Source organism: Cardiocondyla obscurior, linkage group LG25 (assembly GCF_019399895.1).
Source record: "Cardiocondyla obscurior isolate alpha-2009 linkage group LG25, Cobs3.1, whole genome shotgun sequence".
Taxonomy (NCBI): Eukaryota; Metazoa; Arthropoda; class Insecta; order Hymenoptera; family Formicidae; genus Cardiocondyla; species Cardiocondyla obscurior.
Window position 1 is genome coordinate 1338829 of NC_091888.1, and position 15516 is coordinate 1354344.

The following is a 15516-nucleotide window of genomic DNA, read 5'->3' on the forward strand; positions in this document are numbered from 1 at the left end:
CCCGAGGGCCGAAAAGCTAGCGGGCGCCGCGGAGACGTACGTCGTATCGATAACGCATCGCTTTGCGAGCCTCGATATCTGAATCGCATTCGTTACGAAGATCCAGGCGACGTGCAACGTTAGCACGCTTTCGGATACGGCGTCGTATTTGCTCCCGCATGCAAGCTGCGGATGGGGTTGACCCACCCGTGCGCGATGCAACGCTCATATCGACAATGGTTGATCGAGCCGTCGATCGCGAGCGTGTGCGCGCCTACATATAGCGTATACTATTCATACACATTGCACGTGCGCATGTTTCGCGAGTAACTTCATTGAGCCACGTGAGCTTTTTCTTGGCAAAACGTTATACGTCTTTCCGTTTTTCTCTCCTCCTTTTCTCTCTCACCCTCGCTCCCTCCGCACACATTTTTCTCCATTTCCTTTCCGGGTCTCTTTTCGGGGTTACGCTCGCAGATAGCTCTCTCTCGAAGAAATGCTGCCGGCACAAATGTGCATACTCGTTACCCGTTATATTGTCTTTCTTGAAAATGGTAATTTTATTTTACTCGCGTAACGGAGAATTTAAGGGGGCGTCGAACTAGACGAGGAATAATATGAAAAAGAGAGTTTATCGACTTGTTTCTTTTTCATTTCTTTTTCTTTTTGTTTTTCTTGTTTCTCCATTACGACGTTGAAGTATAAAACAAAGAATTACTCGTGTAACTATGCCACGCACTTTTCTCATCTTACAAGAAATGCTGCCGCTGCTCGCTTCTCGCCATTGCTTCTTAAAAGATATCTTATTTCACTTGAAATAGTTCAGATGGGAAGATTTACCTCTCTGTTAAGTAAATTACATACGTATTTCTCGTATAATAATAACGGCGGTAAATCGTGTACGCATACGAGACAAGTATCCTCAGGACCGAGTGCGTGCTCTCTTATCCTACTTATATCTCTCCATCTATCACGGTATCTCAATTTCTCCCTCGAGCCGGTAAGAGCTCTTCGCACTAGTACAGTATCTCCCTTCCATCCTTCTTAACTTCAGCTTTGCCATGGAAAGAAGGGCAATGCGGTTGCCTTTCACCAGGCCAACCGAGGATTTTGATGGAACGGGGTGGGTCGGAAGGGGGACGAAGAGCTGCGGGGAGGCAGTTATTTGGCGACTAAATTGTCCTGTTTGATGTTGGTGTCTGCTGTGACCTGGAGCATCCTCAAAGAACATCGCAGGGAAGAGCACGGCGATGGTAGCTCGGAAAAGACATTTCACGTGTGCGGAGACAGGGAGGCGGCTAAACCCTCGCGTATACACACGCGGTTTAAACGTAATTCGTATACAGCTAGGAGGCGAGGCAGTTTACAGTTCTGGCACCATTTTTACGCCATATTCCCGGGGACAAGAAACGTTACCGCATTCTCTTTCGCACCGGTGGAAGAGGATTCTTTCCACCCTTGCCACTGCCGGCGACGGCAACGGTTGATGTTCCGCTTGGACGATTCGCGATTCCTCGGCTTCGAGGAAATCCGATTTGGTCGTCGGACTACGGCGCGGTAGTGCGAATGAGAGTTCTGCTTTATTCACGCTCGTCTGCTGCTCGATACAATCATCTGTGCTTGAAAAAGAGCAAACGCCTTCTTTCTCTACCGCCGCGCGAAGTAAAAGTACGAGCCAGTTATTGAGCCACGATGCTATATTTGAGAGTATCTCGGACGTATATTAGAGCCGTTCTTGCCGAGTTAATAATTTTTCTAGTGCACTGATATCAATGTGTATTTTACAGATATTTCATCCGTGCTTCAAAAGAGGGTATCTTATAAAAGCTCCGCATCAAATTGGAAAGTAGGCGTCTCCGGTACTCCGAATCGCAATATCTATTTCGTTTTATTTAAAACGAACGTACGAAATTACTTGATGCGACTTAATAAATTGTATATTATTAGTTTTGACACGCGCGATGTCACGTTATACATTTGTTTCGTGCGTTGTAAAAGAAAAAAAAAAAAAAATGCGCAGCGCAAAATGTACGTAAAACTCGCGGAGCACCGTTTCAATTTATTTAGACGAGCGATCCATGCGTTGCAGGTGGAAACTTTCAGCGTGTCGGTTAAAGGATTAAAATATATTTTAACGAAGGCATCTCTCTGACACGTAAAGCGGTAGAAACAAACAAATTGCTTTAATCAAGAATGAGAAATTTATCGCATTTTATGCTACGTAAACGAAGTTGTTTGCTCAAAATTAAACATAAACTAGATTACTTACAAATTGATTCATAATTCACGCTTGAGTAACGCATTTAAATCCGATTCGGATCCAATTCGCGAGTTGTTACGTATGATTTTCCACAAAATTATTAAATGTCAAAAAAATTATTTATATACGCGATAAATTTGCTAGTCGACCCAATACAAATGTTAAATAAATTTTATCGATGTATCAATTAAATCAAGTGTCTAATCTTCGTACGAATTGACTTTGAAAGCTCCCGCTGTCTCTGCCAAAATCATCGCGTACGTCATTCCTTGTCGGATACTACTTTATCCGTCTCCTGTCGGTCCTTCGTTCGTGTGCAATTACGGTGGTTGGACACGCGCGGCTTTTCGAGAATATCGCATTTTCGCCGCGGAGAAACGTAGAGAGACGCGAGTGCAAAATCGCGATTGCAGAAAGAGAATGGTCGCGTACTCGTGTAATTCACGTTGACGTATCCATCGCCACAAGCGTGCGTCGTGCAAATCGCGCGCGGCTGTTAATTTGCTTTACCCTTAACCGCCACGGTACGTTGTAACTTGTCGAAAAGGGCAACGGATGGAAACAGAGTTTTATAATTAGAGACTATCTTGCTGCGTTTGTGACCGAACGTGTAATAACGCCAGCAATCTGGATTTACAGATAAATTAACGCGCGCTTTGAGCATGCAAGTTGTAGCCGAGATTATTCGAACAAAATAATCTGTTGATCCGCTAATTGTTAGATCTTTAGACACATTGATATGAATTAAAGCTGCACACTTGTTATTGAATTACATTATTATTAGTTAAAATAATTATATATATATCCTATAATTATAACAATGCTACTTCCACTTTTAGAAATTGGTAAAGATAATAATTAATGCTGAAATTCAGTAAATCCACTAATTAATCCGTATTATTATAATTAAAATTCTACGAATCAATAATTTTTAGTTCTTCCACAAATGTAGCTCAGCTAAAGATAAAAAAAGGAAAAGATGGTAAAAATGTTTAATTAATATTTTAAAAAGTTAACGTTATAAAATTATTTTTCGAGAAGAGAAAATCTTATTGTAATTTCGCGTTAATGTCTCGATAGGTCATAAATGATCAGACTGATAATATATTTGAAAGTACAATTCTGTTAGGCGCAAGTTATGCGAATCGGTTATTTCATACGCGTAACAACCCTCGTAACATTTACGGGAAGGGTAAAGGGAGCGTGCAAATCGCGCACGACCATTAACCCTGTTTCCATCTGGGCAGTACGTTTTGCAGTAAAACTCGTAGTTGAGATAGCAAGCTGTACTGTGTTGCAGCACTCTGAATGTGTGTTTATATACGCGGGGTATGTGTGTATGTACGTTGCGACTGGACTCTACGAGTGTACCTAAATCCGCGATTGTGGCGAGAAGGCTTAACGTTTTCGCCTTTAAATGATACGAGCAAGGCGATCGTGTCCCCGCCTGTATTCCAGGACATTTTACTCGCGTAGAATCGTATGCACACTCACCTCGCTCCATTTATTGGTCTCCCACATCGGGCAAGACACGGTGTTGCAGGTCTCCTGAATGCGCGGCTTGTGCGTGCTGATGCACTTGTGATCGGGCACCTAAACGACAAGAACGTAACATTATTATTATAACAGTAATAATTAAGAGTAAATAAAAATTAAACGTCATTAAAAAAAAAAGACTTAAAAGATAAGATATTTCCAAATAATAAATAAGTCAAAGAAATGTAAAATATCGACAATCACAGAATTATCTGATACCAAAACTTCATTAATTAATAAATGCGGAAATTAATTTGCGCCTCGACAGAAAATTTTAATTCAAAGGTGATCGTTAAAATATTTAATTCTAACGTTAATAAAAAAAAAAAAAAAAAAATTATGTAAAAAAATTTGTGTTGCTGGGAATCAGTCGTAAATATGATGCATAAATTCTCGCAAGACGTCCAGAGCTGGTAGGCTGTATAGGGTATCCCGCATGTATGAAATATAAAACGTATGTACGTGTGCGTGAGGGCTGTCGGAGGTTTTACGGTGAGCGACGGCGTGTACTCGCGTAGCTGCTCCTAGAGTTTAAACGAACCGAACTGGGTTAGGGATCGTGGGATCTTCCAAGACCGCCACCGGGAAAACCGGGACCGGGCTGCGTATGTAAATGCGACTTGCAGACAAGTACGAAAGTACGGCATAAAATTCTCCGAGATGAGAGGAATGGTTAACGTTCCGTCCGCGCGGAAGCGCGACGGAATTACGGCCGTGTCTAACGTCAGTGGCGAAATGTGAAAAATGTGGCGTTTTATCGTGTGCACGCGTAACGCTGATTCCGTCACACCTGGCAGATTTATTCCAAAAAGATTTATTTGTCTTTACATCGTAAAAAGCGTCGACGTTTCGCCAAAGGTAAACGGGAACACCGTCTGTCCACGAGACTTTCGAGATCGTTTTCCTGTCGGCACAACCGTATTGATATCTCTTATTTATCAGACAAATATAATTGACTTAATTATAACGCCTGAAACTCTGAACGCGCCACGTTAACATATACAATAAGAAATATCATCTATAACAGGATCTTTAATAATTAGAGACGAGATTAATTAAAGACAAAGTGTAAAAAAAAAAAAAATAATAATAATAAAGTGTAAAAAATAGAAAAAAAAAATAACAAGCACAGATAACATGTTAAATTTAAGACAAGTACCAATACTATCGACAAGTAATTATAAGACTATTCCCTAGTATACCTAAAGCACCGAGGCATAGTTGAAATTCGAGCACGACTGAATCGTTCATTTCGCGTTATTAAAAGATAAGTAATATCTCGAACTCCGCCGAGATCGTCATGGAGAGTCGAGAAGAAAACTCGACTAAACGAAAACTTTATTATTGAAGAGCCTTTCTCCCGGATTTACCTTCGTGGTTTCGTTCCCGTTCTCCTCGGTACAGAAGACGGACCTCGTTCGTAAACCACCGCCGCAGCTCGCGCTGCACGCACTCCATTCCCCGTTCATCCACCTGAAAAGATAGAGGAAGGCAGTTTGCTCAAGGTTCCGGTATCACTAGGAATATACCGTGATTAAGTTTGTTACAAAGTTACGTAGCTGCACTGGCGTATAAAAAATGCGGGAATTAATGAATTAACATTCCACTTTCCTCAGAGAAAAAAAGTACCGACAAGCCCTTACGTTATTTAAAGTTGATGTAAAAAAAAGAAAAAAAAAAGATAAACGTACCGCGAACGTTCGTGATGTAAAGTTTATGATCCGAGAGCGGTGACATGGTGTTTGAAATACGTTTAAAATGCGATGAGCGTTCTCATCGATACGCTCTCGTTCCTTTACATCGATGAATACGTACATTTTTCATGTTTGACTTTCGTGAAACATAGCGGTTGTCGAGTTACCAAATCGTGCAATAAAACCTCGCATGCGGGCTGCCAAAATCTTGCGCTTGCCTTCGCACTTTTAATTTTTCATTGTAACAATGCAGAATTGTTCGATTCATAATAGGGCGCAACGTTCCCATTAATTATACACCGAGATAACGCGAGAGGAAAATTTATTATACACGTATGCACGAGATGATTTCTCCCAAAATATAGACCAATTTTACTTCCAAAGTGAATACAACATGAAAAATTCCAAGAGATTTTATATCAATTTTAATTTTTTTTCTCCACGAATAACACATTTCACGTTTCTTTTATGTTACTGGAAGCTTCCTCGACGTTGTAAAAATTTCCGTGCCGTCATCGAGCGGACGAATGATAGAAATAACTTCCCGTTTGATGCGACGGATATTTTGAATTTAAATGCCAAATCGCATCTCTATTAAAACTCTCGGCTGATATCTTTGATGGTTTTTCAGTCCCAACATATTGGCGGGAGAGATACCGATTTGCTGGGCATTTACCAAGTAATACGGGTGGAGTGCCTTCCATCGATGTAACGAGCTTTTTATGAAACTGTCAAAGTCACTCTCGGCATTTTTCATGCACGACGCCGTAAAACTGTTCCGTGTACGAGCGATTGCGCTAAATGACAAAGTGAAACGGTAAACTGCCGTTCACGTCTGGGGTTACGCGCGGGATATATCGATCATCGATTACTACCGACCTTGCCGATCTCGCGAGCCTCGACATTCTTTTCATCTGATCTTCAAAGTCATCTTTGATGCGTTCAATTTCCGACGGCAAAGCTGCGCGCATTAAACGTACAAGGATGTTCGGTGGAAGCTACGAATGCAAAGTGATCTTCCGAGATTCGAAATTAATTACCGTCAGTCTTTTGAATTTTACTCCCCCTTTCTGCGTGTCCATTCTCTAAAACCGCACTTGACGTCAGATCGCCGTATCTTATAAAACGCATCTTTCATCCGCATCTTTCAACGTAAATATATCACGCGCCTAATAATCGCGCGAGTATCATAGTATTATAAATAAAATAAATATAGGAAATCCGAGCTATCGTGTAATCTCCTAATTAAATACCAGATTAGATAATGAAATTTTGATGAGCATTCATCATTCGCGGTTGGATGTAGAGGATCGCTTAAGCTTCGGCAGTAAATAACTAAGAGGTAAGTCGTAATGTGCGATTAAATCATAACTTCCGGATTGCTACCCTCAAAGCGCGGTTGCGGCTTTTCGCGGCGGTCAAAGTCCCCGTTTCCTCTCTCCGGGGAGGAAAAGGTGGGCCGTACGGTCGGTCCAGCCGGACTAAATTCAAACTGAGCTCTCGCGGCCACTCCAATTAGCCATTGACCGATTTGTAACCGTTGACCGATTTGCGATGCGCAATCGATGCCGCTGCTAATTTATCAACGTAGTCGCGTAGCTCGTAATATCGTCAAGTCGCGTTACGGGGGGAGGCCAGTCGCCCATCTTGATCGTCAAACGATACGATTCGATTAGTGACTGTCGTCCCGAGTACGCGTATCTCAAACCGACGATTTTCTTGCGTTCTCGTCCGTCGATTGATCGAATGACGCGAAAGAGATCGAGTGAGATATATTACAGAGCGAACCGTCCGCCCAGAAACGAACTAATACGTCTCCCAAACGTAATTTTACAACGTAAACTGGCGTTTATTACAAACACGATTTCTACTAATTTTTTTTACCAAGCGAAAGAAAAAAGAGAGAACAGTTTTCCATTACTTTGCTTTTAGTAGAAACCAAAAGCAATCCGCGATCGCTCGCGGAGCAGCGATGAAGAACAATTGGCAAGGATTGCCGATCGTTCCGTGAACATCGAACCATGAATTTGAGTACAAAGAATAGAGATTCTGTATAGTGGCCGGTAAACTTTGATCTTTTTATTTCACGACTTCCAGCATGCTCGCTGCGCCCAGAGAGAATAGTTTGCGGGTGGTTTTTGTCCGAGTCTCGTTGACGGCGAAGTATCTCGTCGTTTGTCGATTTCCCGCTGATCGCGAAAGCCGGCAGTTTAAATCGCCCGTTTCGCTAAGCCTTCCGCGAAGCGAAAGGAAAATTATTGTTGCGAAACCAAAGATTGCTCGCAAATTTCAGTCCCTAATTTTTCGCTCGCTTTCCTCGAAAATTTCGCGATATCGTTCGTACAAGAAATGCAATTTATTCGCGATTTAACGCGAAATACGTAGAAAGTAACATTTACACGTAACCGTAATGGATATTTTATTGTTTCGGTAGGCAAAATCGCATGTGCAGCTCGCGGGGGTGAGGAACCTATAATATCTACTTCTCAATTGTACACGCGAGTGGCTTGACGTTTCTTTGACGTAGAACGTGCATGCAGTTCTACTTCGTAGATAGTTTAGTCTGTCCGAAAGTACTCACTTCGTTGTGCAAGGGTGCGTGTTGCACGGCATTAAGGACTTCACCGAAGGTCTGCTGTTTGCATCGCAATAGCTGTCCTCCACGACGCTCTCGTCCGCCGATTTGCACACCGCCATTCCTATCTTGAAACCTATTAGTGCAAAAACGTGACCGGCAAATTAGCCCTCCAATTTGATGGCGAACGTTCATGCAAATAACCGCGATGCTCGTGAATTTCACTCGTTATCTTCTTATGAAGTGCTTTTTTTTAACAGTTATATAATACATATATCTATACGTATACATGTTTGAAGAATTATTGAATGTAATATGCAAAATATTTAAAGTGCAAAAAGATATTTTCTTCAAATTGTCTTATAATATAATAATAATAATATTCCCAAGATATTTTTGGCAATTAATAAATAAACGTTTGCATAAATTTGTTCGTGCATTTGTTTGCGTAGAGAAATGTGGCTAAATTAATTCAGTAATTACCGACCTCCACCGCAGGACTTGGAACAGGCGGATATCGATTCTAAACTCCAGGAGTATCGCGATTGGCAGCTTGATCCATTCCCTCCGCACACGCCACACGCATCTGTGTTCTTGTTACTACCAACTCGAAGGTCGCAACCAACCTTCTGCAACAGAAACCGACGCTCGATTAATGAAACACGTCTTCCATATAATAGATTTCAACCACGGTTATTGTTATTACTCTCTAGCACATTGTCGAGAACAAATAATCCTGCCTTGAGGAATCACTAAAAACTCATTTATTTTTGCTCACCAATTTTTTTATTCGTTATTGGAGAGAGAGAAAAAAAAAAAAAACCCGATATTAACGTCTAGAAATGCGGTTGGCACTGTACGTAAAATCTAAATTGTTATTCTAGCATAAATTACAAGAATTACTACAAGAGATATTAATTGTGCGAGAGAGAACAAAAAATTGTAGATTTTTTTTTTCTTGCTTATCTGAAGCTCCAGTTTCCAACAAGTATTAACAAATTATCCCTCATACGCTGAATACAAAAATTGCACAAAATTGTATTGCTGATTCAGAAGTTGCGTCGCACTTATATCGATTTACTGTTTACGTGACAGGAAATTTTTCCTATTCCGGTTGTAGTTGGCGTTGAAAGAATTTCGAAGTATCGCCAGCATCCCGAAGCACATTAAGAACGAAGAACACGATGACGAATGCCGGCGTGCCATTCATGCGGGATTCACGCGAAAACGAGAAACGTTCTGCGAAAATTTCGAATCTTTGAGGAGGAGAAGATGGTGCTGGGGAAACTGGAGGAGGTGAGAGCTGACGTCGAATCGTGACCTGGCTCGGACGGCAAACTGATTTGTCATTCAGGTTGCATGGAGGTTTGCTCGGAGGTCGGGGAGTACATTATTCATCCCTTATCCTGGGCGAGAAGAGTGAAGCAAACTGGAAGGCGAAGGCGCGAGCGAAGTGGGACGCGCCTCGGAAGTCCTCGGAGATGCCGGGAGGAAGCGGCGGGAGTAAAAAGGAGGAGAGAGACGTGAGCCTAACGAGGGATCTCGCTCATACGATCAACTGCGGTGGCGAGATAATCCGAGATTTCATCGCAGTGACCTGCGACGCGAATAAATCGTTCGTTCCAATTACCTACGCGCTTGAACTGCTCGGGTCGACAAATTTGAAAACGCGTGTCCTACTCGACGGCTCGACAGTGGGGTACGAGAAAATAGTAAGGTCAATACGAAGCATGATTCATGATTGCCGTCTGCCCTATCCATATAATAGAAATACCTGAAAATAGTCCATCCTGCCTGTCATTTTAACATTTTAATTTATTTACTTGCGCGCGACAACATATTGGCAAAATTTTATATTTAATTAGATCTGCAATTTTCCTGTTTATTAATTTATATTAACATACGATTATACACTCTTGTTTAATTGACGAAAATTGCACACCTGCTTTCCTAAATCGTTACTCAAAAATCGCGCGAATTATTTATCTTCCGTTGTCCATTAGTATCTTCTTTCGTATACATATGGTTTCGTGTAACAATTTAATGAGAGCTAGATATTGTCGAACGAAAATTGCACGCTAAATTTAGTACGACGTGTGCGCGGCACGACGATCTCCATTTCGGCCCAATTGACCGTTCGATTTGGCTGCAGAATCGAAATCGGGCTCGATTATCGTTCAAGTTTCAAACGCTCTGCGAAATACTTCCATTAAACATCGGTGATCGTCATTCGGCGAATTGCGGTCGTTACGAGCGCAGTTTTATTCCGTACACCAATGCAAAAGCTAGTTGAGGTAGATACTTTATTTCTTCCGAAACGAGAGAGATTTGACTCTATAATAGCCGATCGGCTTTACGCATCAAAAGTGCTACGCTAACTCAATGGCAAAAATTTTCAAAAGATGCGGACAAAGGGAATTAGAAACTACATTTTCATCGATTAACATAAGCAAAAAAAAAAAAAAATACGGTCGATGCGTTCGTGTAAAATCCAATTTTCAAATAGCATAATCGTGCAAATACGTTTTCTTTTCTTTAAGATAAATATCTAATTAGTCAAAACTCACAATATGCAGTGACTTTTAAAATAATAAATAAAAAAATATCAAAATTAATAAAATAATATTAACTTAATAAAAAAATCAGTATGCAGCAATAAGAATAATTCAATTTATGTAACTATAATTCTTTTTAAATATTTTATTCGCCACCGCGAGGATAATTCACGGAAGAAACGGAAAAGCTAAAGGATCAACCTACGCCGGATAGAACGGTTGGCATCCGGTAGACTTGGAATTTGCCGAAATTAATTTCACGCGAGAATGAATTTGTTTCGCACTTTCTCTCCATCGTATATGACGACTAGATATATATTTACATATAACGTGAATATCTTAATAGATGTGTATACTTCTTTTATACATATAAAAGGCATGCGGGTGCACCGAATTAGGTTTACATTCGCGAAGTGGAAATCAATGATAGGAAACCTGATAATTGAAAGATAGGGTCGAAGCAACCCGTTATTTCTGTAGGTAAACAAACCGAGAGAAAACGAGAATTCCTCTAGCGTGAGAGATGAAATATCGTGGGACTTAACGGTACTCCGCGACCCTCTTCCGATTCAGCACAAATAACCCCTGTACTACGTGACGGTGAAAAATAATAAACAAGCTGACGATACCGACATTGAAAATATGCTATTATCCCGTATTACATTTTATTTAATATCGATAACAGAAAGCGCAATTTCAAAGGAAGATTTTTCAAATCAATACCATGTAATTTAAGTATATTTTACAATTTGTATATTCCAAATATATGCTTTATATAATCCATATATTTAGTAAAAGGTTATTTCATACATCGATGCAGCGAAACTTTTAAAGACCAATTCGAAGACTTTTGCATGTTTTCGTATTAAAGTTTTACTAAAGGAACTTTACTGAAAAAGAAACGCGTAAAAAAAAAAGAGAGAAAAAAAAAAAGATAGTACTTCTTAGTACTTTTCTAAATACTTTTAAATTAAAATCGATTACTGAGTTGAAACACTCTTTATTCAGATTGAAGTATCAGGCGAGATTAGCGAGAACGATAATTGCTAATGTCTCGCGATTTTCCATAGCGATTTCGTTACGCAAATTTGACTGGCATTCAATTATTCGCCCTCGAGATTCTATTCGATGCTCCATGTACCTTTCTGGTCCTTAGCACCCCTGCTGACGCTATCCCATTAGGATACAACCAGCCTTTTCTACCAGCCTTGCACCATCGACATTTCCCCGCTATCGCGCCCTCGCCGTCCCTTACCCCGCACTCGTTTCTACCTTTTAACATAGTTTTCTCGAGAATAGGATTTACAGAATGGAAAGAGGGGTGCTTAACCCCCGGGCACTTTATTCGCCTTCGTGTTTTCACTGGCGCGATGAAATTTATTGTGTACCTGTCCAGGACTTACACCGCTCGGATTCAATATGTACTTATCATACATCTATTTTCTATTATGCAGCCGTGCGTTTTCTCTTACGAGTTTAGATATCCGAGGGTCATTCAAAAGAAAAGGCTTGAATCGTTAGTTTGTTAAAAAAAAAAATTGCAGTGCGTAATATCTATTTTATAAATGATGGATAATATTAAATTTTGACTGAAAGGTTTAATTTAGATTCCACGAAAAATGTCGCCGGGACTGTCGCAGGGTGCTAACATTGTTTTCTCGGAACACATTGAAACGCCAGCGCTGTAATTTCCGATTGATGTAATTTCTGAAAATGCTCTGTGTTTCCATCATAACGGGGAATGACGCAATAGGTTTTTTATTATTATTTTTTTTCTTTTTTTTGCCCTAAAGATACATTTTAACGAGTGCGCGACGTAATGAAAAAGCCCGACACGTCCATCGGGCGTGCCCACAACGAAAGCGGGACTCGGCACTTTTAATAACGCAAAGCCAGTTTGCGTTTACCGGAGTTTGCTTAATGCTTAATTACGTGGACTTCTCTGCTGATTAGATATTGTCCCTGCGACTGCGTCGGTCGACGTCGCTATTATGAGAATTCGTTAATTATTTCCCCGGCATACCGCGAGCGCGCGCTTTCCCAGCGTTATTGTTAATCCGATTTCTTTCTGGTTGTTTTGCGGTATCACGAATCTCATTTAATTTAGGATCAAAGAATTAAGATTTTAATACTAGGTTGAGAACGCGCGCTATACTTAGTAGGCAAATAGAATGAGGAGAAGTGCAGAAGTACCTATATACATACTCGCGAAATTTTAATTTATCTGATAAATTAAAATCATCTTAAAAATTATTTCACACCATTTAATATAGAAATCATAAAAATGCAATCTGTGTTACAATTTAATTAGTATTAATAATTGTTAGAAAGTGTGCACTTCTTTAAATGTAATTTGCTTTATTAGGTAAAGCGACCTGATAAAGACCGGAGCAACGTTATTGTGTAATAATACCGGGTGATCATCTCGCGTTACATTTCTGAAATATACGTGTTTGCATACATACGCTATCTGCATATACACGTGTGACGTTGATCAAATTAAGTTAATGGACGACGAGATCGGGGCTTCTCGACGCGCCCATGTTAAATATTAGCAGAAGACTGACCTGGGTGCTTCGTTAGGTTGCGTTTCCTCAACGCGATACGGAGAGCGTGGCCTGGCATCGCGTAGCAAAGTCAGAAAGCAACGAGTTGCGAGTATGCTTAAGGCTCTACCTTGGTACATGTGCCTACGCGCCGACATTTACGCGAATCTCTTCTTCGAGAGCCCGGAGTTGCTCTCGACTAATTCCAAAAGTTTCGCCTTACAAAGTTCCGACAAGAGACGCGGCAATTGCGGTTAAATTCTTAAGTAACGCCTTCAGTTTTAATCCTTGGGCTTAAGACTAGACCCGTCGAAGTATTTAAGAACGCTGCTTTTATCTTCAATTAATAATTTGTCACATTTCTTTTTTTTCTCGAATCTTAACTACTCTACTAATAAAAGAAACGAGTATGGATAAAGCCATTAAGCACGTCTATTTCATACGCGCAGAGAAATATCGTTGATATTATCTATCATTGCTTTTTGCTTCGAGCCGCTTTAATCTTTAATTAAATTTAAAGTCAACTCTTCACACTAAATATTACGAATAATTTCACATGACTCGTATTCACATTAATATAATTAATTTCAAAAACGGCTTTTATGCGCAAAGGTTGCCTCCAATTTATTGTTCCGGGCAACGTTTCGGGAATATTGCTCAGCTCACATGTGACTCTTGATTAATTAATCGAGTAATTATTCGATCAAAGTTACAGATTATACGGATTATATCGATGTACAAAACGCGGTGACCTAACTAATGGTGAATTTAATATGTAAATTCCCAAGGCACTAGGCAAATCGCGATCCATCGATTGAACAATTCAAACGAGTAGTTAAATGAATTAATAAATCAAAAACGTTATATTGCCACAAACGTTATTATTTAAAACTACTTAGACGTTTCAGACGCATTTCTGTATATTTGAAAATCGATTTAAGTTACTTAATATTCATTTGGTAAAAAAAAAAAAAAAGGTATAATGTCATCCAGTAATCAAACTTTTTTCAACTTTATATTGCTGGTTTGCGAATGCTTTATTTTTTTTTTAACCGATTGTTTTCTCAATAGTTATTTGACGTAAAAACACAAATAAACGTAATCGCGTCGAAATTACTTGACTTAATGTGACTTGTTAGCGGCCAACTGGACTCCAATTAAATTAATCGTATGTAAGTATCGCTATATGTATTTCGATAATTAACGAGTGAAGGCTGGGCTTCATGTGTTGATCGACCAACAATTTATAGTGACTGACAAGCGGCGCACTGTACCTATCGCTTAATGCTCCTCGCATCTAATATACTGCGGTCTGCACGTGACAGATCCACGGTTTCCGATAATGCCGCGGTTAAGAATCGATAATTATCCTCTTACCCGAATCAAGAGAGTCAAAGAATAGATTATTACGCTTGGTGATAATGCTTTTATAAGAAACGTTTTAATTACAGCACTTAATTACAATAATTATATTCTAACTAAAAATAAACGCGAAAAATGAGATATTATAAATTGGAATAAAATAAAAATGGAATACTAAAAATTATTTTCGAAACGTAATTAACTCTCTCTATATATCTTAATACTTACGCGGAAAATTAATATCCCGTGAATATTAGTTGAATTAATTGAATTTAAAGATATCGCTTGAAGATTACATCTAATTTAAGCTTTAAACGATAAAGTAGAATGAAATATTCTCTTTCGCACATAATACCGTATTGTCATGGACGTTCACGAGTATTGGGTACTTGACTAAAAAGTCAAGTACAGTTGGTTTTCAATTCAAGCGTTGGATCAGTGACGGCATTGATGAAAATAATGGTATCGCGGTCCGAGCTCATTCTATCTGTCAGTGGCAACGCGCGAGGGATAAAAAAAAAAGATAATCCTAATAAACTTCCGTTTCGATTTCAATATTTCAAAGAAAAAAAAAAAAAAAAAAATTTCTCGCAAAATATCGGAGTCTTATCATTAAAACTATCTACGACGATATAAGAAAACTCTACTTACCATGCATTCGCCGCTTATGCACACATCCATGCCCTCCACGTAACATCTCGTGCCGTCTTCCACCTTATCCGCAAGTTGCACCACTATCGTCTCGTCGCTGTCGAATTGCAGGCTATCCGTGGAATCGCGCGGCATCATCTTCTCGTTCAGCGACACTTCCTGCCGCGACCGTCTAACACCGTTCTCGAGAGCCTGCTCGCCGCGACAGATCAAAGCGCACGGCCTAGCTGGATCGTAATGGGGATACCATTTGAGCAGTTGCCCGCTATACGGCACATTGTTGAAGGCGGCGCATTGTGCCGCGCGAAAATCGCTCGATTTCTCGCAAGGCTGAAATCACAGAAAAGAGACCGTTGTC

General features: G+C 40.1%; 1 protein-coding gene across 3 annotated transcripts in view; it reads right to left on the reverse strand.

Annotated features, from left to right (window-relative positions):
• Nolo (no long nerve cord) overlaps nucleotides 1-15516 on the reverse strand; it is a 140981-nt gene that overhangs the window by 13031 nt on the left and 112434 nt on the right. For all 3 annotated transcript variants that reach the window (XM_070672405.1, XM_070672406.1, XM_070672404.1), the window contains exons 5-9: nucleotides 15159-15488; nucleotides 8532-8673; nucleotides 8051-8180; nucleotides 5146-5248; nucleotides 3734-3832 (exon numbers count right to left, since the gene is read on the reverse strand). In XM_070672405.1, coding sequence (XP_070528506.1) covers nucleotides 3734-3832; nucleotides 5146-5248; nucleotides 8051-8180; nucleotides 8532-8673; nucleotides 15159-15488 — 804 coding nt within the window. The remainder of the gene's footprint in view (nucleotides 1-3733; nucleotides 3833-5145; nucleotides 5249-8050; nucleotides 8181-8531; nucleotides 8674-15158; nucleotides 15489-15516) is intronic.